This window comes from Ischnura elegans, chromosome 8 (genome assembly GCF_921293095.1).
Source record: "Ischnura elegans chromosome 8, ioIscEleg1.1, whole genome shotgun sequence".
NCBI lineage: Eukaryota > Metazoa > Arthropoda > Insecta > Odonata > Coenagrionidae > Ischnura > Ischnura elegans.
In genome coordinates, this window is record NC_060253.1 from 13,795,774 (window position 1) to 13,818,544 (window position 22,771).

At 39.0% G+C, this 22,771-nt stretch overlaps 1 protein-coding gene across 5 annotated transcripts in view; it reads left to right on the top strand.

The window, feature by feature from the left end:
- Positions 1–22,771, top strand: part of LOC124163999 (signal transducer and activator of transcription 5B) — a 73,171-nt gene that overhangs the window by 20,370 nt on the left and 30,030 nt on the right. For 3 of the 5 annotated variants that reach the window (XM_046541143.1, XM_046541144.1, XM_046541146.1), the window contains exons 12-16: positions 1,212–1,335; positions 3,074–3,309; positions 4,587–4,829; positions 5,853–5,977; positions 13,368–13,490. In XM_046541143.1, the coding sequence (XP_046397099.1) occupies positions 1,212–1,335; positions 3,074–3,309; positions 4,587–4,829; positions 5,853–5,977; positions 13,368–13,490 (851 nt within the window). The remainder of the gene's footprint in view (positions 1–1,211; positions 1,336–3,073; positions 3,310–4,586; positions 4,830–5,852; positions 5,978–13,367; positions 13,491–22,771) is intronic. The other 2 variants (XM_046541147.1, XM_046541148.1) reach the window with 1 other exon arrangement.

A 22,771-nucleotide genomic window follows, 5' to 3' on the forward strand; every position in this document is an offset into this window, starting at 1 on the left:
TTGATAATGATAAGATATTATCAATAAAAGATAGATATTAAAGGAGATACTTTTATTTTAAATTTAAACATGAGTGCTAATATTCCTAAGTAATACTTGTCATGCAACACCACTTTTCAGGTATGTTCTGTTTTGAAATTTAGCTATTATATTTTAATTACATAGTGATGAAATGAAAGATGCTTTTGTCAACTGACTCTTTCACAGAGTAATATTTTTTAAAGTGGTTTTCTTGTTGCCTGGAATTAAGTGATATTTTTCTTGGAGCCTATGGCATCAGAATCGATGGAATCGGTATCGGTAGAATCGGAATCGGGATCGATAAAATTTTGGAATCGACCCGTCACTAGTATTATCCATGTATGATTTTCACTCTCGCTCAATTCTTTCTGTGATCTTTATTAAAAAAATAAAATCTGACGCAAAATCGTCGGAATTACTGCATTAATATTAGGGTAAACCGGGCTTATTGTTTCCATTAGAATCCCCTTCGTAAAACGGAAGCGATCGCACGCTAGCTGCATTCACGGGAGCACCGTGTTCCTGTTTTCCAAGCCTTGCAGTGCACGACCACGCTCCATGATCATGGATACAAGTCCCGCAGCAGTTGCAACCCAGCAACTTGTGCGAGACGCAACCACGTGGCGTGGTGCCTGACAGTGTAGTTTTCAACATCGAATAGTGGTTTTGAAGCATTCGTGCAAACCACTTTTCTGTGTCCGTGATAACACATCCACGGATGAGTGGTTTTCGAATCCAGGCCTTTCATGGAACATTAATAATACGAGTGCAACTATGTTATCGTCGCTAAAAATATCGCGAACTGGCGAAGAAAGCTCTCATTGAGCCTGGGAAGCACTTTAAAATAACAGAATAACTGCATTAATAATAGTATATTGTTTGTTTTAGGTAAATTATGAACATTGCAAGACATTTAAGTGAAAGTTTGGGTTATCTGTGTTTTCTGATCATTTGTTCTGTCTCTCCCCATCATTAGCCATTGGGATAATCGGGAGTGTGCTGTTTGTCTCTTTCAATTGTCGCGTTGAGAATTTTTTTCTCTCCCTGTGAAGTTAAAATGTTTATCTGTGGGCACGTTGGCTAATAGAGGTGATACTTAGCATTGTAGTAGTGTCTACCATAAAAAAACATGTTAAATGCATAATGTTTTTCTTAGTTGCTTATTCCAAATTATTTATCTTCTTCTTCAGAAATATGCAGTTGAAAAAGATTAAGCGAGCTGAGAAGAAAGGAACTGAATCCGTGATGGATGAAAAATTTTCACTTCTCTTCCAGTCTAATTTTTCTGTTGGAGGAGGAGAGTTGGTTTTCCAGGTACATTTTTAAATTTTATCTTCTTACGCCTTCTAATGAGCAGGCAATGCAATCCTCTGGTGTAGGTGAGCCATTGCAATCATTTTTTAAAGAATGGCGATAGTTCCTTAGGAATTTTTTAAGCTAATTTTTGGGCATAAATGAGGAAGGTCTCCAAATTTAAGAACATTCTGTGTTGTTTTTTTTTTGTGTCCTGCACTTTTTCTTACTATGCTTTTAAAGCTTAAATGGTTTATTCTTAACAAAAAATATTGGGGGGGCCCAAACCGGGGATCTTGCCCCATGAAATTTTATAACTAGCGACTTTTAAGTTTTTTAAGCATTTTAGAAGAGTCGTATGATCAACATTAGAACCCTGATAATTCGAATCTCGATATCTGGACACTTCGGGGAAAATCGAAAAGCCTGACACATTTTTTCCTCACACCGATAAAGAATTTTTGGGGGGCTCCCTCAGGCCCCATGGGGTCAGCGCCACTGATTCTTAATGAAGACCAAGGTGACAGTTGTGCATGCAAAATAGACATATGTCTAGAGCCTGGTATAACTACCTCCATGCTCGACCAAAATCAGTCTGGTGGCCATAAATCTTTGCATATGTTGCTTTTATGATGGAAAAACAGGTGGAGAGCCTGCTCTCTGGTGGAGTATAGACGTACTCAATGAATATGGTTGGGTGTAATTGTGCTTGGCTGTCGGCGAAAGAAGACTTCCATCAATTGATCAACGTTATTAATTGAGGGCATGAGGGCTAATTTATACTTAAGTACTGTACTGTAGCTTATTGGTATTCCCTCACTCCACCTTGCTAAAGCGTTGTGAATTTCTTTCTTTTTTGTCAATTTTTTTTTACCCTTTGGTCCATGCCTTGCTGGTGAAAAGAGGCTGTCGCCACATCTTCCTCTCTCTGGTGGACCAAATGATATGGCGTTGAATTATAGTTGTGTAAGGAGATGCCCTTCTTTGAGTTTTTGGCTCGATATCTGTTAAGCAGTAAACATTATATGTAGTGACTTAGTGTAAGGTAGCCATGACTACCATTGTGCTTGAGTTATAGCTTGCCCTATCTCATGGTTTAACCTGAAATGCAATTATGGTTCATCGTATCACCTGTTATTTACAGATCTAGGGTTTGTTCCTTTTACCAAGGGTGTCTGATCCACTGTATCCATGTATTGAATATATTTTTCTTAAGCATTTCTTATTTTATCCAACTATTATTTTCATTCCTTATTCCTCTGCTCAAACAAATGCACTGCATGGCCTGGAATTGCTTATAATGATGAAAAATAACTACATTTGTCATATTTATATAGTTACGATAGTGAAATGGCATTCTGGATGATTAAGTGTGATGTATTTCTAACCTGCCGCATTAATAGTGGTGAATTTCACCACAATTGCCCTGGGAAAAAATTCCCCTGAACTATGAAAGGCTTTCATAGTTTTCAGATTTTGAAGCACCGTAGGAAGTATGGAATCTGGATGGTGTAAAGGTCTGTTCTGTCAAAAAGCAGGAGGTCAGCGATTCAGTTCCTGGTCTAGGGTAGTTTTTTCCCATGGCAGTGTTGTATGTAGGTAATTGCTGAAGTGAACCTTTCTGGTATGGCTGAGGATATATGTTGAGTATCTTGGCATATCTCAGTAGTATTCATCAGTAAGGTGGTGAAAGAATACCCTTGAAGAGTGAACTTTTTCTTGGTATTTTTTTCATGCTGTTTTCGAAACGTCGTTACAGGTGTGGACACTGTCCCTGCCAGTGGTTGTGATAGTGCATGGAAACCAGGAACCCCATGCATGGGCGACAGTGACTTGGGACAATGCATTTGCTGAACCAGAGCGTGCTCCGTATGCAGTCCCAGAACGTGTTCCGTGGGCCCAAGCTGCTGAGGCTCTCAGCGTTAAATTCAGAGCAGCCACGGGTCGAGCACTGACAGAGGAGAACCTAAGGTTTCTCGGAGAAAAAGCATTTCGGTAGGTTCTCTTTCTATTGCTAATGGATTGTCAGTAGATGGACTTTAATGGAGGAGTTGATATGGATAGGAGTCATCATTTTAAGCCACTGGGGATTGCATGTGAGGCATTGATAATTAAGGATAATGTCAAAGAAAAAATTACATATCAAGAGTATGTTGTTGTAGGGAAAGAGCCTCTTCCCCACTAATTTTTCAAGAAGACACATTTGAGCTTTTCTTAAACTTGTGGAGCCAACAGTTTGATGCCATGAAGTTATCAATACCTCATTTCAAGACCTCCATCCTTGCTTGCTCCTGCAGGATCGTTCCTGATATGGAAAATCAATTTGGAGTGCAAAAGGGAAAACCAGTTGAAGACAGCTTAGTCCAAGTCCTCATTGACATTAGTCTCTATTTGTTTCTGATGCGATCCCTGCAATACCACTTACATAATATCCAACCACTGAAAAAGGATGGTTGATAGTGTCGATGGCTGTATTGTGAATTTTTGGGCAACGTCTGCCTCCTTTGTCCCCTCATCAATTGCTTTCAGAATGTCGACTTTCTCTTTCAGGAAAAATTGCAACCCCAATGGTAGAAAAATTTAAAATATTAACTAATCAACTTTTTATTTTGTAGATCTGAAGTTTTTCTTAAAGCAGGAGTTCGTTCATCAGACTTACTTAAAATTGTTAAAATCAAATCGTAATGAATTTATCCAGAAAAAAGTTTCAAAAAATATAAATGATGCATTTAGGTAGTTATAATAAGTTGTAATACCTTGGGTAGTTATCATATATTGTTAAGTATAAAGTTGTTTTGGCTGCATTAATTATGATTTGTTTGTCAACATCAGTTCTCAAATTGGAAATCATTCCTGGTGGTTATTCAATTGGTAATTAACCCTTAGAGTGCCGGAGAGCGCTATCGTGCTCGTCCTATCTCTCGCGAAAAGTGCCAGGAGGGCGATAGCGCTCCTCCTGCTATGTCACTCTTAGATGCTGATAAATAACTAATCATACAATTGTCAATATTCATTCTATTTTAACATTAACTATTTTCTTCAAATTATAAAAATTAACTCATATTACCAAAAATTCGTCAAAGAATATAATAAAAAGGTGAAACCACATACAATAAAGATTTCCTAAACTTTTTAAACACATACCTTTACTTGTTTTTGAGACCTAATTTTTTCCCTAACCTACTGCAAAATCAGCAAAAATGCCTCGGCACTTTTGTCATAGTACCTAGATAAGCGGTTGGCCCTCAATGGGTTTATTTGCTCTTCCACAGCAATCCATTGGTTGGAGGTGGCTCTGGGGACTACGCTAACGTGAGCGGTTGTAACGTTCCTGGTGGTGGGGCTGGTGGAGGAGGTGGGGGCGGTAATAACAGCAACCAGGCAAATTCCATGCTGTTGAGTTGGTCGCAGTTCTGCAAGGAGCCCTTGCCAGAGCGCAGCTTCACCTTCTGGGAATGGTTCTACGCTGTCATGAAACTGACGAGAGAGCATCTTCGTGGTCCATGGATGGATGGGTATGTCTATAGGGCTAATGTAATTGGTGCTGCCTGAACATTCTTTTTCTAGCTTGAAACACTTGAGATTTTTATATATCATGCAAGTTACAGAAGATCCTCGTAGTATGATATTCTTCCATTCCGGAGGACTGATCACAAAGCTTCGTATGTTGAATCTGCATTGTTTCCTGTAATACAGATTGATATGTCGTATTTAAAAGAACCTGAAAGAAAATTTCAGTTCAAACTAGCATTTGAGAATTCTGCTCCTATCCAATGGTATTAAATTGTTTATGAAAACAAATTATGAGAGTATAGTATTTCCTGTTAATCTCTGTAGATTTTTTTGAAAGCAAGACTTTTTCATATCCTGGTGCTTCTTTGTCGAAGATGAACTGGTAATATAACGGTGGTGGATTGCGTTCATTGTTTGGATCCAGGGTGGTTACTTACTTTCTGTGAACCCAGAGGTTTTGTAATACCGATCCAGTTAACTAAAATTCAAGGGTTCGCTTCTCTTAAATTAATATCAAAATAATACTCAAGCCAATTGCTTAAGTATTGCATACTGGACTGAGGAAATTAAAAAATTGCATTGGAAAACCTTTGCAGTGATAAGCTTTTTTCTATTTTCTCTTCACATACTTGGGCAATGACTACCTCCTCTTGATCCACCACTGTTGTGAACATCGGTACAAAATGTGCCAAACTTAATGAAAAATTAATTTCTGGGCATGAATACAACTAGACTCGAGAAATTGAATCTTACACTCAGACAGTTCAGTAGGTGTTTTTGGTCTTCTCAACATTAACCTCAGTAGGGAAACTTTCTGACTTAAGAAACATTTTGTCGTGGTCCAGTGAAAGTTTCGTGAGTGAGGTTCTAATGTATTACCTTTGAGCATCTAGAGAAACATAATTTATGTTTTTGGAACTGTTGAAGCTCATAGAAATTAATACAGCATGCCTTTTTTTTTTGAGACTTGATCGTAGTGGGGAAACTATATTTATCTAATTCTCAATCTCTTTCTTTCATTCTAGGGCTATTTTGGGGTTCATCCGGAAGAAGCAAGCGGAGGAAATGTTGTCTACTTGTGCAAATGGCACCTTCCTTTTACGTTTTTCTGATTCAGAATTGGGGGGTGTAACAATTGCATGGGTTGCTGGTAAGTCATAATTCACTCTCGAACATTGTAATTTAAGTACTTGTACATGCTTTTTTAATTGATGATCTCTCAAGCTCGTTGTGCTGCTTTTAATTTTTTGATGGACTTTAAAGGTGCATCATTAGAAACTCCAAATTATAAAGTGAGGGGGCCTTATTATGATTAACACGTCATAATTACAAAGCTTTTGTTCTCGTTGAATAAATAGGGTGGTTCACTATTATTTTTTTATTGCCTAAATCGAAAGATTATTACTCTTGGAGTACGCATTTCACGCTCTTAGATTTTCGAATGACGATATCTATTTTTCGCGATTAAACGAAAAGTGAAAAATTTCAAGCGCGCGCAAAACGGGACGGCTAAGTAGGAATGAAGGGAAAAGTCCGTGTAACGTATTTCTGGTTCCAGCTGTCGGCGTGTGAGGTGACCTCGAGGCGAGGCTTGAGCGCTAATACGATGCAGGCTGCTAGCAGGTAGCTGAGTACCCTGCTAGCAGGTAGCGCTTGGTTTAAATATGGATTATTACTACATTATCAAACGAAGGAAACTTTCCGACCTTAGACAATTTTAATAGGTGATTATTAAGAGACGTTTCCCTGATCTCTGTGACTCATGCGTGCATTGGTAATCTCTGACGATGTAAAACTCCTATCCTTTCGTGTAGAAACTAGGTCCCTGTGACGTTACATGGAGTGGAATCGCATGGGCACCAATCTGGCCTTTTTCAAATGTGGTTAAAATTGACCATTGCCATTCATCTAAACCGGTATTTCTAAAACCAAATAATTTGTATATTATGAATACTCTAATGGTGGGTAACGAATCGCAATCAATGCATTTCGTTTTCTTTGATGAAGGAAACTACCCTATTGCAAACATTTTTTTTCTCTTTCTTTTTGTCAAAGTTGTAATTTTTTTCTTGTTATTTGTGATAAAATCCTAAATCAGTTGTCTTGTTGTTCAGTCCTGGACAAAAAAAGTGAACCACCTTTGTGTGGAGATATGCTGAACTTACCCTGAAAAGAGTGCCTCAGAGGAAGTGGCAACTCTGTGCCCACTCCACTTGCGGTGTCACTTGGTTCCCAACGGAATTCTGTTTTTTTTTTGCTTTTATTTACATTTCCTGTGTATTTTCAGAAGAAATTACGTAGTGAGAGGAATTTTATCGATTTATAATTAAACATTGGTTAATACAAATAAAATCTGTGTAAAAATAAGGTTTTAGTATGTACGTTTCAATATTTTGGAACGTAACCTCTAATTAGTAAGGAACTCAATGGTACGACTTTCGTTCACGTTTTCAGGAACGCATTGTGTGTGAAAGTAGGTGACCGTCTGTAATACTATGGAAAATTAACACAAATGAAACTATGGGCATACAAACATGGTTTTATGTCCTTAACAGTATTTATTTTATATACTGTGTGCTTTCAACTATTTCATCTCTTTTTACCTTTTTCATATGTTTTAATTGATGTGTGAAGAGAAAATATGTAAAATGGGAAAACTGAAAAGATGCATGCTTATGCAATGGCCATAATGTATTTTTAATCTGCCATATTTTCTCATCTCTTGATCTTAACCCATTAATACCCAGACGTATCTTTAGATACGTCATACTTTAAAAATTCCTAAATACTCTTTAGTTTGTTTTTTATGCAATTTCTTTACGTAGTATGACAGAAGAAAGACTTCAAATAGTATACAAGTGATTTAGATGATTTAACTCTATATTTGCAATTGTTATGCTTAATTTCACATGGCTGGTCATGAACTACTCGGAAATGGCTACGCTATGGTCATGTGAAAATTTAATTTTTGCATAAAGTATTGAGTTATCTGAATCCAGTTTTTACCTGTTTTATTTTAAATGTATAAGGATTATTATCATTTTAAAGAAATTCATTTTTCTTTCAAGCTCGTGACAAAACTAATCAGTAAAGTTCTGACGTATCTAAAGATACGTCTGGGCACTTGTGGTACTAAAAATTCAAGTTTTGACTTACAGGTATGTTTCACTATATTTATTGATTAAATAAGTAAAAAATTATTATATAAACCTAATAATGTGATACCTCAAAGACAATTTTATATTTCTGCCATTTCATGAAGTATAATATTGAACAATTAAGTAAATACAGCAAAAACAGGTTTTTCTCAGAATTCTGGTGTGTGGTATCCTCATTTGAATTGTGATAAAATACTTTCATTGGAAGCATAAAATGAATCAGTATTGAATTTCTGGAGGCACAAATGCTCGCGATATCAAGTTGCCTATCCTGGCACAGTAGCGGAAAGAAAGTTTTATTTAAAATACCGTATAAGCTTGTGTATGAGGCGCACACGTGTAAGAGGCGCACCCCTATTTTGAGCATCGGAGCTATGAAGAAAAAAATTTTGCGGCATTTTTTTATACTATCGCGCAGTGTTGCAGACATACGCCTGGAATTTCGACAGCTATCGAATTTTCCTCTTTTAATATTAATTGAAAGAGAAAATTTTGATAACTGCGGCGGTAATAGCGGTATAAGAGGGAGTAGAAAGAGTTCCGATCCTCTCTTCGCATACGGCGTCGCTCTACGATGCTAGTCCTACTCACGAACAATTTTGTTTAAATGCTCTCGCAGGAGTATTGCAATAGAATTGCAGCCGTGGAAAATTTAAGGGAAAACACGACAGGCATTTAGCATGAACCTTCCCCAAAGCTTAGACAACAATCGGGGCAATCTCAGCGCCGTAGGATAATAACCACGTCGTAGATTTAACGGAACCACACTCGGCCCTCCTTCAGCCAATGCCTCTGCCGTTTATTTTTCCTTTCCGAGACCCCACAGGAAAATAGGAAAACATCAAGTTACAGGGGAACAATGAAAACGTGTTTCATCCCTACCCCGTCTCACAACTGACCTTGATCGATCTCCCAGTTTATGGAGGCCAAATGCAAGGGGAGTCATCTACTGAGCCCGAGGATATCTCGATAGCTTTCAATAATTGTATGACACGCACGAGGTTCAAAAAAAGAAAGAGATGTAACGCGACGCATATCTGACAGAATTTAAGTTTTTTAAGCTCTAATTGTTTGACACAAAGATTTATAGTTACAACAAGGCTACTTATATTCAAAATAGTCCAAACAGGTCAATTTCGGAAGAAACAAGCGTAGCATAAGCGCATTCAAACAAGACGAGACGGACTGGAAACTTTAGGCAACGCTAACTGCGTATATCACATTGCTGCGCCTTCGCCCCTTCGCTGTGAAGGCAACTACGTCACATGCAAGATCGGACGTGTTCTTCCCGTGCTCCTTCGCTCATAGCATAGTAGCTTGAGATACGGAGGGGAGGGAGTGCGCTCCTTCCCCTCCGTATTTCGTTGCTTGCTTCGAAGACGGTGGGATCGCGCTCTTTCCCCTGGACCTCTCCTTCCGCGCTCTTCACTTATAAGCATTTCTGATTTCTTCCATCCACAATTTAGTCCAACAATGAACACACTCGTTCGAAGTTTTGAAATCGCAGGTTTTGACTCCAATATAATTTTCAGTTGCAAAAATCCTCATATTAGCGTCCGAAGATGATTTTTGGAAAATCAGGTCCTCGGCATAATGGAAATTACTCGGCAAGACAGATATTGACTATTAACCAGGTATGTCCTTCAAAAATACGCGTTTCTCTACGTTTGATAACCGATTACTATATGCAGTATAAATGCCGCGGGACGCCCACTCGCGGCAGTAAATTTAGGGCGCGCTCCGGAGCGAATCAGCCCGCGTGATCTTTTCTATGTTCACCTCTGGGGTACCGACGTGACGGCGCGATGCTTGCAAGAAATTCAAACAGGAGCATTTTAAAAATACGTCACTAAAGGAGAAACTCCCCTGCCTGCCGCTTGATTTTGACCCAGGGTTTCAGATGACTGACTCACGCTGAAAATCAAGGCCACTCAGTTCCCCTTGGACTTGCGACCGGGGAAGGGGAGGGTGGGGGGAGATTAGAAGTTTGTGTAAGAGGCGCACCCCCATTTTCGGCTGCAATGTCTGGGAAAAAAGGTGCGCCTCTTACACACGCTTATACGGTAATTATACCCATATATACAAGGCAATGCCATCTTATGATGTGAAGGAGTTACAATTGTAGTTCTGCAATATTAGGCAATGTGAGCGGCCCCGTAAGAGGGGGGTTCGCACCTCTTTGGCCCCCCATGTGTATACGCCACTATCCTGGCATCACTTGTATTCTGTATCGCCGACGGTGGAATGCATTGATTGCTTTGTTTCCCGTTAAACTTTCCGCAGGCAATGAAATCCAGATTGCAAGCCGGAAATCAGTGTAGGAAATAAGTAACTTTAGTGAACATGGCAAAGAAATTATGTATCATGCTATGTCACCCAAAACTTTGTACTTTGTATTCAAGTCCGAGTTTTCGAAGGATATACCTAACATAAGGAGGAATCGGCGCTTTAAAAATATCTCAAACGTCTCTTTTGTAATTGATTTTTTTGTTACTTTTGTTGCACACCCCTTGCTATGTAATTCAAGAAAACAGCATAGGGGCTCCCATTTACCGTTGAGAAGAGAAGACGTACCTTAGTGATGGAGCAGAGGTGAAACATATATGAAATAGCTCTACCATCAACGCTGTCAGCACTAAAATTCAAGACAAGTTTTCTGAACAATTGTTAAAAATGTTAGTACATTCGTAGGTACAAATCGAAGAGATTTATAAAGTGTTTGGAATATCGCTACTCTCAGGTTATCACCATCTACCTAGTCGATGGCTTTATCGGAGGTCCAGACTGCACCATGGAAATAGTTTCTCAGTCAATGCGAAGGAACAGGTTTGAAGAAATTTTAAGGTTTCTGCATCTGGCAGATAATTATTATAATGGGAAGAATGATGGCAAGGATAGGCTATATAAAGTTCAACTTTTGTTTGAGATTTTGAACAAGACTTTCAAAATTGTAAGCGCTGGAGAATACTGTTTGGTGGATGAATCAATCAACCCCTACTATGGTAGATACGGCTGCAAGCAATGTATTAGAGGGAAATCAGTAAGATTTGGGTTATAATTATGGTGTATTTCTGAATCAAGTCAACCTTTATAATGCTGGTGCCAATCTTGAGAGAACATATCTTGGTCAAGGAGGAGATGTAGTTTTAGGACTCATGGATGAGTGTAAATTACCACCAGGTACAAACATATTTGTTGGCAACTTATTCACATCAGAAAAGCTGCTTAGAAAGTTGACTGGAAGGAGCTTGTGTGGCACTGGAACACTTTGTGACAATAGAATCAATTATGTATGTACCGTATTTGCACGAATCTAAGACGAGGTTTTTTTCCCTCCTGACTCCTGCAGAAAAGAGGGTTCGTCTTACAATCGGAAGCAAAATTCTCGATGTCAATCGGGTTGCATAATTTACGTCAAAAACTTGATGGGTACCTGAGTTTGCCACCTGATAGCTATACAGCGAAAAACCAACGTCAAAAATAGCTGTACAGTAATTTAGCTTATTCAATTTTTCGTTCAAGTAAAAAAACATTTTCCAGTTTAAGGCAGCAGGCAAAGATTCGGTGCGTGCCGATAAGTCGCCGGGTGCACTTCTACCGTATCCGCGAGATCGCCTGCTTTAGCCTGGGTTCGACTCCATTCAAGTCCAACCTTGATCAACTCACAAAATGTTCGTGTGATTGGTTACAATTTACCTAAATTGTAACGTTAAAGCCTCAATGCCGTTGCGGGATAAACTGCTACGAAGTCGTCGCATTTTTCTCAGAGCAACGGAAAGAAGGCAACATGATTTTCTTCTGATTAGAGAGATCGATTCAGTTGTGTTCCCGTGCCTTTCAGAGTATTACGATTGCAGAGAAAAGAAGTCATTACACTGCCCCTTTCACGTCGTTTCTGGTACCAAATAAAGTTCCATGTAGACAGTGTATTTTTTCCCGCATCTATCGTTCCCCGAAGTATCGTTTTCCCGCACTGATCGTTTGAATATTGCGGTCCCGACGTATAATTTTCCCGCATCCATTGTTTGGCGAAAATGAGACGAAATGAATACAATGTGTCATTTGTGGCTAATAACGACAGGCTCATAGTTTGAATCTTTCACAGGAGATGGAACTACCATAGAGACAAGATCGGTGCCGTGGGAGAGCAACATTAGCGCATTTCCCAAGATCTGTTATCCCCCTTCATTCAGCACTCGCCTCCCCCTTCTGGCACTTTCCTCTTCCCCAAAATCAAACAAAAGGTCCCAGCTCGCGCAGGGATCGTATTACAAAGACCTTAGGTAGCTTCAAAAAAAAATATCAAGTTACACGAGAAAAATAGAAACGTGTTTCACGCCCTCCCCCTTTTCTCACTCACTGACCTTTTTCTGCCTACCTGCTTCGAAGTTCCCAGTTTCTGGAGGTCAACTGCTGCATGAATCACCTATTAGCTCAATAGGTGTCTAACAATGAATTTCATCAATTGGTATAACACATTTATTAGATTGAAATATTTGTAATGTGCACGTAATTCAAAAAGAAGGAGACAAAACACGACGTATTTCTAACGTTATTTAAGCATTTTTTATCAATGCACTAGTTGGGAAAATACGATAGCAAAAACACGATATCCTCGTATCTGAGCTTCTTGGCAGTTAATGCGGAATTTTTTTCCAAAAACAGAATACTTACTGACGAAGATCAAAGAATTAGAAAACTAATTAGAATGGGTACCTTCAGGACAAAAAATTTTATGTCGCAGTCATATGGTCATGCTTCACCCTCGGCAGTATGCTCTGCGCATGCCGTACGCGATAGCATCAGTTCCGAACTTCACTTCATACGAGTGGTTCCCTACTTTCCCGGGTGGCTTGACTTCAAACCACCGAGCGTTTTCCGTGTGGGTTTAATAAAGTCAGGTTTCATTTTCACTAGTTTAATTTTATTCGTCTTCGGACCATGGTCCTGCCGAAGAAACTATTAGTCGAATAAACAATAGGACCTAAGTGTCTTGATATAGTACTAGTATTCCTGTAATTAGCCAAAATCTTGTTTGAATCCTTTACTGACTATCATAATTACGCGCAAAAAAACCTGCGTTTCCTGGGACATAGGCAACCTAGCCATACATTCCTGCATTCACCGTTCATTGGCATCGTTATTGGGAAAAAAATTTTTTCCCTAGTGGAGTTTCTAAAAGGGGGGGTCGTCTTAGAATCGTGTTCGTCTTAGATTCGTGCAAATACGGTAACCTTCCAGAAAAAGCTGCATTTCAAAAATCAAAAGAGGGACTTGTGAAGTTAAATCGAAAAGTTTCTAACGATGAATAATACATAGTTACCATGATTACTGATAGCATGCATAATAAAATGAAAACTCATGTTTGTTTTTATGTTTCAGAAAAGAAAAAAAATAATATTCCAATGCCATTGGCGATCGCAGAATACAATTCTCACATTGGTGGAGTGGACCTGTGCGATCAATTCTCGGATAAATGCCGGACAACAGTCAGGAATAAAAATGGTGGTTCACTTATTTTAGATCAGACTTGATGTAGCAGTTGTACAGGGATGGCTATGGTATAGAAAACTGGGATACAGGGTCACACCGCTGTAAAATTTCAAAATGCAAATGTAAATTGTTCAAGCAATAATACTATAATAATACTCAACATTATATTATTTGATGCATAAAAATTAAAATTCAAGTACAAAAACCACTTATGAAGGCATCAGTAATGAATTATATAGCAAAAACGTGCATCAACACAATTAAATGATAATGTACATTTTTTTGACCCCTTAAGGCTCCCGGGTACATCGGCCACTTTCGAGTTGTGGATCTTTCCCCCCACCCCTCAAAAACTCGGCCTAGTGGCTAGCGAGCCTAGCCGACTAGCAAGTGGCCTTGGACACGAGGCAGGGAACATAGGGGGGCAGTGCTTAGGGAAGGGAGGGGAGGCAATGTGGAGGGGATGGGGTTTAGATGACTGAAATTTTGGGAACCTTCTCGCTCGGGTTTGCGACTGTTGAACAGCTGAGTGTCACCGTGCTCAGCCTCTGCGCCGCATGGAAGTAGACGAATCTCAAGGCAACACGGTGGTCTTCGAGATTGGGAAATGGATATTATTTATGGAAGTGTGGAGCACAGAGATTGGTGAGATTTCGTCTCCAAAAACCCGGAAGTACAGTGGAACTTGGTTAGTACGTTCCTCGTTAGTACGTTCCTCGTTAGTACGTTTTCCTCCTTAGTACGACAATTTCTCTCGGTCCCGGTACCATCCGAACAAAATACAGGTAAAAGTATTTGGTTAGTACGTTTGAAAAAATTGCGCTTTCCTGGTTAGTACGCTCAATTGCTTGCCGTGACGCAACCCGCCATTCGTTCTCTATTATCTTCTTTAGGGTCGTAAACCTCCGAATTCATAATTTAATTTATTATTATTAGCCATTGACATTCTTGCATTCATTCAACATCCCTTTCTTCGACTGTGATTTATCCAAACGCATTTCTCAATCCTAGTGACGTACGTGATGAATAATAAAATGCGGCCATTTATCAGGAATGTCTGACTAACTAAACTGCAGCCAATGAGAAGGCCCGATTTTCCCCACCCCGAGCTCCTCACCTTCTATTGCCTCTGCAGTGCCCACTGCGCACAAATTTTGCGAGTGGGCAATTGTTGCTATTGCACGAGTTATCATGATGAAGAAATGAGTCTTATCCAAATCCCACTTTATCTAAAGCAGTACTGCAGAAACTCGACGTCTAGGCGGTTTAGGCTCTGGAGTACGTGCGTATTTTCTTGACTACTGCTGCGGGAGCAGACGATGCTCTGGATCTCCACGCGAAGCTTAGCTTAAAAATACTTGATTTCGGCACGAAAGCAGACGACATTAGACTTTTTTAAGTATATTTCAACTGTATAATAAAAAATCTTCTCGTAATTACGTCGTAATCTAATAATATTGCGTGTTATTAATCGATATATCGATCGATATGATTTCATTCAAGAAGCGAATGTGCACAGCTGTCGCCGTAGTTAAAGGTTAATATAATTTTGTCCAATTTTTATGATGTTTAAAAACAACCCGTTGACATAATCAGGGTTGTTGCTATATCCTCCGAGTATGCTGTGACAAAAAAGGAATGACTTAGCTTTACTTGCCCTCTTTCTATAAATATATATAGGATGAATCACGGAAGATAGACGCCGTTTTCATGTAATTGTCTTCGGGAAATCTACGAAACATTGTGATTTTTATTCACATGGTATTGTTTTTCAATGTAGCGCTCATTTTAAAGGTGAAAAGTGTTCAGGAAGGCGATCCTACGAGAACTACCGATAGTAGATGTAATTATGATGACTTTTCCACAGATTGCAATTACCCCGACTGCTATTATTTACTTTCCTCGTTAGCACGTTTTCCTGGTTAGTACGTTCATTTTTTGCGGTCCCTTCAGAAACGTACTAAACAAGTTCCACTGTATTCAAAAATTTTTGAATAATTGATTTGGTTACTAATTAAAGCAATCTCATGTAATAGCGAGAAAATCCGGCAAGTAAGAATTGAAAGGTACAGTTTTATTATTCCTTGACATTTTTGAGAATATCGTTTGTTCTTCATGGTGTTTCAACCCGTCAAAATGTTTTAGAGATTTCGTTTTCAATGAAAAACGTAACTCCCGATACATAAAAATATTAATTTCTTAGTTTTTCCAATTTAAGTATTTCTGGAAGAAGGTAAAATGTTTTTAACTTCTCGTCCATGAGGTTTTCCCATAAAGCCTTGTCCATCTAATTTTTTTCTTAAATCCACGTGGAGTACAAAAGAAAAATATACAATGCGTTTATATATTATTTCGTATATTTCGTGGAGTATTCTGTTTCCCCTGGATTTCAAAGAAACTTTTGATCTTCGCTTCAGATAAATATTTCCTTATCGGATTTCACAGTAATCATCAAGTGTAGAATCTCGGGAGGAAATTTCTTCTTCCTGAAGGCTGCAACTGGACGTTAGGGATGACGAAGACGCATGCTATGGTATTTTAGGCACTTATAAAAATTTCATAAATATAATCCGTACAAAAATGTGTCAAAATTTATATATAATTACTAAAGTAACCTACCGATTAAGGTAGGTTTGTAATGAGTATTTACTAAACATTCTGGCTGTACTTCCTCTAATCATGGATTTCCTCTTCAATTCACTATGAAATTCCTTTCCATCAAATCTCTTATTTCCTTTCTATCTCTCACTTACCCAACATTCTTTCCTGTAACACAGTTTTCTCTCCTCCCTTGCTATGTCCTACACTTCGTCGTTCTTCTTCGTCTCCGTCCGCTTCACTTTCTCCGTTCTTGTCCACCTACTTTTATCTTTTGTCTCAAGCGTAGCTCGTGAATCTTTACGAACCGCATAAATAATAACTTGACCAATTTATTTTTATTTATCCGTGGAATCATCATTAAAAGCACATTTCAAATAAATTAGGATAAAGTAGGAATCCCATTTAGGTCTTGCCTGTAGGATACCTAAAGACAAATGACAATACGAATTGAAAAAATTAGTAAGCTGAGACCAGATACGAAACATAGTAAATGCTCGAAAAAATAGCAATTTTTGTTAAATCTCAGCCTGCCGTGCAAAAAAAATATATTGAGCATTAAACGCACTATTAACAAATTAATTTATTTGGATTTTCTACAATAAGTCACCACTTATTTAATCTTTAAAAAATATGTTAAACTATTTGATCCTCTTATAATTTCTGACCATCAAGAAAACAATTTCGTGCTACATAGATAAATGAGCGTTTGAACGGAAAAATTACGCGTCGGCAAAATATAAATTTTTGTAGATTTAAATTTAATGCATTGGTTTCAGCTTCTTCTTTAGGTTTATATCCTCTTATGGGGTAGAAAATTTTGAATACAGTAAACTCTTGATTTTACGAAGTCAGTGGGACCGGAAAATTGGCACTCCGTAAAATCGAGTTTCGTAAATTCAAACCTTTTTCATAAGTCACGGAAAAATGTTCGCTTTTGTTTCTTCCGCCGTTTTTTGTCTTTAGTGGTCTTATTTAAATGTTTTCGTGGTTATTCTCGGTATAATTCATTGAAAAGGCTTTTTGCTATCGATTTATGATGTGAAAAATCGTTAAATAATTAAACCACCATAAAATGCCCATTTCTTGTTCATACTTCAACAACAACGATCGCTAAAGAAATTCCCGACCAGTTTAGAAAACGTAATCAAATAATGAATTTCAATGTTTATTATAAGAATTTACAGTAATAAATTTGTGGTTATGAGCCAATAGCTACTATTAAGTATGCAAAAGATAGATATTTGTTGCTGACACCCACGGAATTTTAGCGGCAGCCGGCCTAACCGCCATTTATGTCGCCCTCTATCGCTCAGTGACGAGAAAAAAAGAAAAACAAGGGTCTTAGCCCGTTTCCAAAATAACCTTCGTAAGTTAATATTTCGAGTTACTTCGTATTTTCAGCAGAATGTGCTCTATTTTCACTGAGATTCAATTACGATCATAAATAACGTAGGATGTGATTATCTTCTGGCGAATATTTGAAGTAAATTCTGTTTGAGTTCTCCGTCCGACTACTGTGTTCCATTATCTTCGCAGACGTTGCCATAAAAGACTTAATTCTTCATCAGGACTGTATTCTTCATACCGGGTGTGAGGAGACCTGTTCATATAGTATGTTTCTCTCCTTTTATGCCGACAGGAGCAAGGTTCCAACCGGAAAACGACAGGAGAAACATCTTACAGTATCGGAGAAATATAGATAGAAACGTTATTATCCACATTGATTGTTTTCCTACAAGAGACGTTTTATCATTTCTCAACGTGGTTAAGTATTGGTTCGCTAGCGTGAATTCCCAAAAAATGACACGCAAAAACCTGTACCGTCACCTCATTTAGTTTTCGTGTTCCTTTCTCCGCCGTATTGAAAGTTATGCAAAGGATCATTGACATAGAGAAAAGATTTTCTTAGTTTTAGCACTAAAAAATAGTCGCGCCATGATCGTAAATAAATATAGTGTGGAAAGAGCAAAGAAAATAATTTCAATTGAAAAGTCAGCTGAGAAGAAGAGAGACAATTATAAGCGCGGCACCATTTTCCCGATAGTGGAAGATACTTCTTCCGCCTCTCTCCGGTTAATAACTTCCCCCCGTTGCAGGTAAAGATGAACCATGCCCTTCTCCACAATCGGGGAAAGTTCCCAGTGGGTGGGGTGAATAAGAGTGGGATGGGGATTGCCTGAGGGAAGAAGTGTGGTCATCACAAGGACTGGTGAAGGGGGCAGGACAAAGAAGGGTGGGGAAATGGCCTTCAGCTCTGCCTCAGTCTACTTTTGGGGGCCGTATTTTTTTGCGACCCACACAAGCTCAGTCACCTTAGGGAGGGAGTGAATGGGAAATGCTGGGGAAGGAGGGGTTTGGGATGCATAAGGTGGGTGTCAGCAAGATCAGCCAAAGGCGGCAGGAGGGAAGGGACAAAGGCTTTTGAAAGACAGAACCCCAGCATGGGAGAACGGGGAAGCGCGTGAGAAGAAAGTTCATGGTTAGACTTGGAAGTGCGTCTTCATTACGAGAAGCCTGAAATATAAATTGGCGGTAAATAGAGCCCAGTAATTAAGATATTTAAGTTGTTCATTCACAAAGGCCAATATATACACGAAAAGATATTATGGCGCGGATTGCATGTATCAACGTCCATTTCGGGATGTCATTAATTTCTGTTCCCATTCATAAAAGTAGCAAATAGATTTGAAAGAATGATAATCATGAATAAAAATATCTAAATCGATATCGAAACGCACATGAGCAAAATAGATGAATGTATACATAACGATCCATCGCAAGTAATACCGCTCAAGCTTCTTCCGGTACAGGACTTTAAAATCTTGGATAATGCCTTGGTCCAAGGGCTGGGACTTGCTAGTCGAGTTCGGGGGTAAAAAGAGGACTCGAACATTAGCCAATTTTAGATCTTCCACGTATTTATGAATGGTGGCATTATCCATTATTAAAACAATTTTGCTGTTCTCTCCAGCAATTTTTCTCTCTAGACGTATAACCGTTTGCTGGAAAATTTCTCGGGTCATCCAGCTGTTTTTATTTGCATGGTAAAAACCGGGGAGGGCTTCCAATTTTACATGTTTTAAGCACCGTGGCCTTCCAATTTCCCAATGACAACGGGCTTATTTTGTCCGTGCCCGTTTGGTTGACGCACAGCCCCACAGTAACACGCACTTAACTCTTTTTCCCCCCATGGCACCTTTGCCCTTTGAAACCCAGGGTTGCGTCAGGTAATGCATTAAAAAATAGCCCAGTTTCAGGGGCCAGCGAGGGTGAGCTCGTCGAGGAAAGGGTCCCGGATTAGGGACCCTTCGAAGTGCTTCGGCGAAAAGTAGTGAAGTAGTCTTCGAAGTACGTTCACAGCAGTGCAAAGGGTTAATTAGGGGTGTACGAAATACTCCGCGCGACCTTCCTGACATGTTAAACTACGAATTATTGTCGATGCTATGTTTACGAACAGGCACGTAAATAGGGGCATAATGTCAGCCGCGATATTTTAACTGAACTCCTACTCCCCCTAAATTCCCACTGAGGTTTTTGGCGACCCATTTCTCTCCAAAGTTGCATTATCATTTACGATTTCGCACTTTTGATGGACCACAGTTGGAAGCGCTGATTTTTTAGCTACTTCCGCCGGCGTAACTAGTTTTGTTGACAAATTTTTCGCCGTAGTTCGTATAAACGAATGCCATTTGCTCCTAGGGACCGAGCCGAGGTTCGTAAATTCAAAAAATTTCGTATAATCGAATAGCGCCATGTATTTAGCATAGGCTTTTCACCGGGACCGCAATATCACTTCGTATAATCGAAAACTTCGTAAAATCCTGCTTCGTAAAATCAAGAGTTTACTGTACTTAGAAAAGGTAATGATGACGTAAAGGGAGAACTGTAAATCTACAAATATAGGGAAGGACGGTTCAAATTATATTTTATAGCAATCAATCTATTGCTTTTTGGAAAATCAGCAACCAATTGCTCGAACTTTAATACCCCTCCCAAAAGGTTATCAAGTAGTTTAATTATGATTGTACTAACACATTATTAATTGTTTTAATAAATTTTGGGTAACATCATAGAGTAAGTATATATTCTTACTCTATGGTAACATTTACTTCGGAGGGAGTAAAGCGTTGCGTGGATAATTTTATATTTCCTGGAAATTTGGTTAACTTAATTATGACTTTAGTCTTCTTGTGAGTAATCCTCATGCCATATTCATCGCATTTCTTGTGTAATGCATCCACTATACTCTTCAGCCCTCTCGCTGACTGGCTAATCAACGCCTGATCGTCCGTGAACCTTACTGATTTTACATCATTCCTCCCACTTTTACTTCAGTTCCCATCTCATCCCACGCTTCTCTTGCCATCACCTCAGCATATACTCCAGAAAACAATGGAGATAGTGAACAGTCTTGCCTAGTAAGGCAAGACTGTTCACTATCTCCAAGGCTACTCGGGCAAAGCTTGCCCTCCCAGTTTCTCCGTCCGCTACCTTCACTTGCGCAGTATTGGCCAAATGAAGATTACAAATGAGTCGCCTATCCCTCCAATTGACGCCTATTTTCTTGAGAATATCCATAATTTTGTCCAGTTCACTCTATGAAATACTTTTTCAAAATCCACGAATAAGGCAAACACAACCTGATTATAGCTTAGGTTCCTCTTCATGAGCGACCTCATAACCGCAATAGCATCTTTACATACCGAAGAAAGATCTGAGGTTTTCCCGGCGTATGATGTTGTTGAAGTTTATTCGGGATTGCCACCGGATAAGGTTCTCCATCTCTGCCGACGTTTCGTTGGCCGAGTCGTCCATCGTCATCAAGCCCTGATGACGATGGACGACTCGGCCATCGAAACGTCGGCAGAGATGGAGAACCTTATCCGGTGGCAATCCCGAATAAACTTCAACAACATCTTTACTTACCTTTTCTGAATACAAACTGATCTTCGCCCAAGTAATCGATAGTCCTTTTCTCTATTCTTCTCTATAATATTCTCATTACCACTTTGCCTTATTTTCCATTGTCGCGAAATCAGGGAGACGAAGGTCATATCAGGGAGAGCTCCCTTGATTTCCATGTCTTAGAAGCGGCCTCTTCCTTGGCTCAAGATTATGCCACACCACTGCTTCTTCTACATGTTAAATCTTTCCTGCCTGTTTCCGATGCCATGCAGATCCTCCTCTTTCCCCATCCATCTACTCTGAACTTCGATTTGCTCAGTTAGCATTCTTCCATTTTTAGCATTAATTTTTGACATGGCTTGTCCTCTTTTGCCGCCAGATAGCGACTTCACCTTGACGTACAACGCGTTTACCTCTCGTTACTTCTGAATCTTTTCCATTTCCTCGCAGTGTCTCTCCTTGTTTCCCACCAATTCTTTCTCCCTTCTTAGTTTCTCACCGTAATAGATGATTATTTTTACTTAGAATTTTCCCTGTACTGTGTCTACGTTCTTCCACTTCCTTATCACCACCATTTCTTTTTTAATTTCCTTCGTTATCCAAGTTTTCTTTGTCATACGAATCTCCAGAGATTTCTAGTAATCTATCCTCACATTCCCATTAAAGTTTCAACGTTCTATTTCCTCACCTTTATTATTTTACGAGTCTTTTCAATATTACGTTTCGTTTCGTTCACCTTAGGGAGAATGCGATATATTTTTCGCCGTTCCTTTACATCTGTTTTACTATTATGTGGTCTTTCTGATGTATCTCCGTATCCCTTGGACTCTTCCTGGTGGACTTTTGCACTTTAGGATAATTGGACTAGGTCTTTGTGACGAATAACTTGTTTCTCATACAATATTTTTTTGATTTCTCTTCCCGCTCGTTTCGCGTTTCCTAACCCAAAATCTCCTATTTCCCAGCCCTTCCTCCCTCCCCGACTGAGGCGTTATACTTCCCCATCATTACTTGGTTTTTTTTAACCAGGCATTTCACTTATTATTACCTCGTCTACTTCTATCTCCATACGAATGATAGCGGACTTGTAGACTTGAACTGCTACTAAGTCGGTGGGTCGTTCCTCAAACTCTACAACCAGAATCCATACCGCTTACCGGATTTACCGTTGTCTTACTCAGCTTCCCAATTAATACTGAAGCTACTTTTGAAGTTAAATTTTCTCTCTACCATAACATATATCCACCACAATATTTATGTTGGATGGGAGGTGGCATAAATTCTACCAGCACCATATGGGCAATTTCTGCGTCAGATTTTGTTTTGTTGGTTTGCGGAGTATCTTCTAGATCTGTATTTGTAGCATCTCTGGAGTCACTGTTAATATTATCAATTTGTTCATTACCATATATTACAATGATGCTCGCTGTGAGATATATAAAAATGTTGAGTTATCAGTGCCAGCAATAAAATAAGTTTCGGACAAGGGTGCTATACCACTTCACCAATGCTTTCTTCATGAAAAAAATATGCTTTCTTTTCTTTGCTTTTCACTTTTATATCATATTTTTTCATATGTTAATGCAATTTGCATGGCGCTACTCTGTAAAGAAAACTTTTAAATCCCTTTTCAAATGCAATTCCCGGCATAAGTCTTTCTGGTAAAAAATAACGTAGCATAACATATCTATCGCAAAAAATTAATTTTATAATTTTTTTTACTATTTTACTTTTATAAAATGCTACAGATAAATTGACTAATAAGTATTGATGCACGACGGACTCAA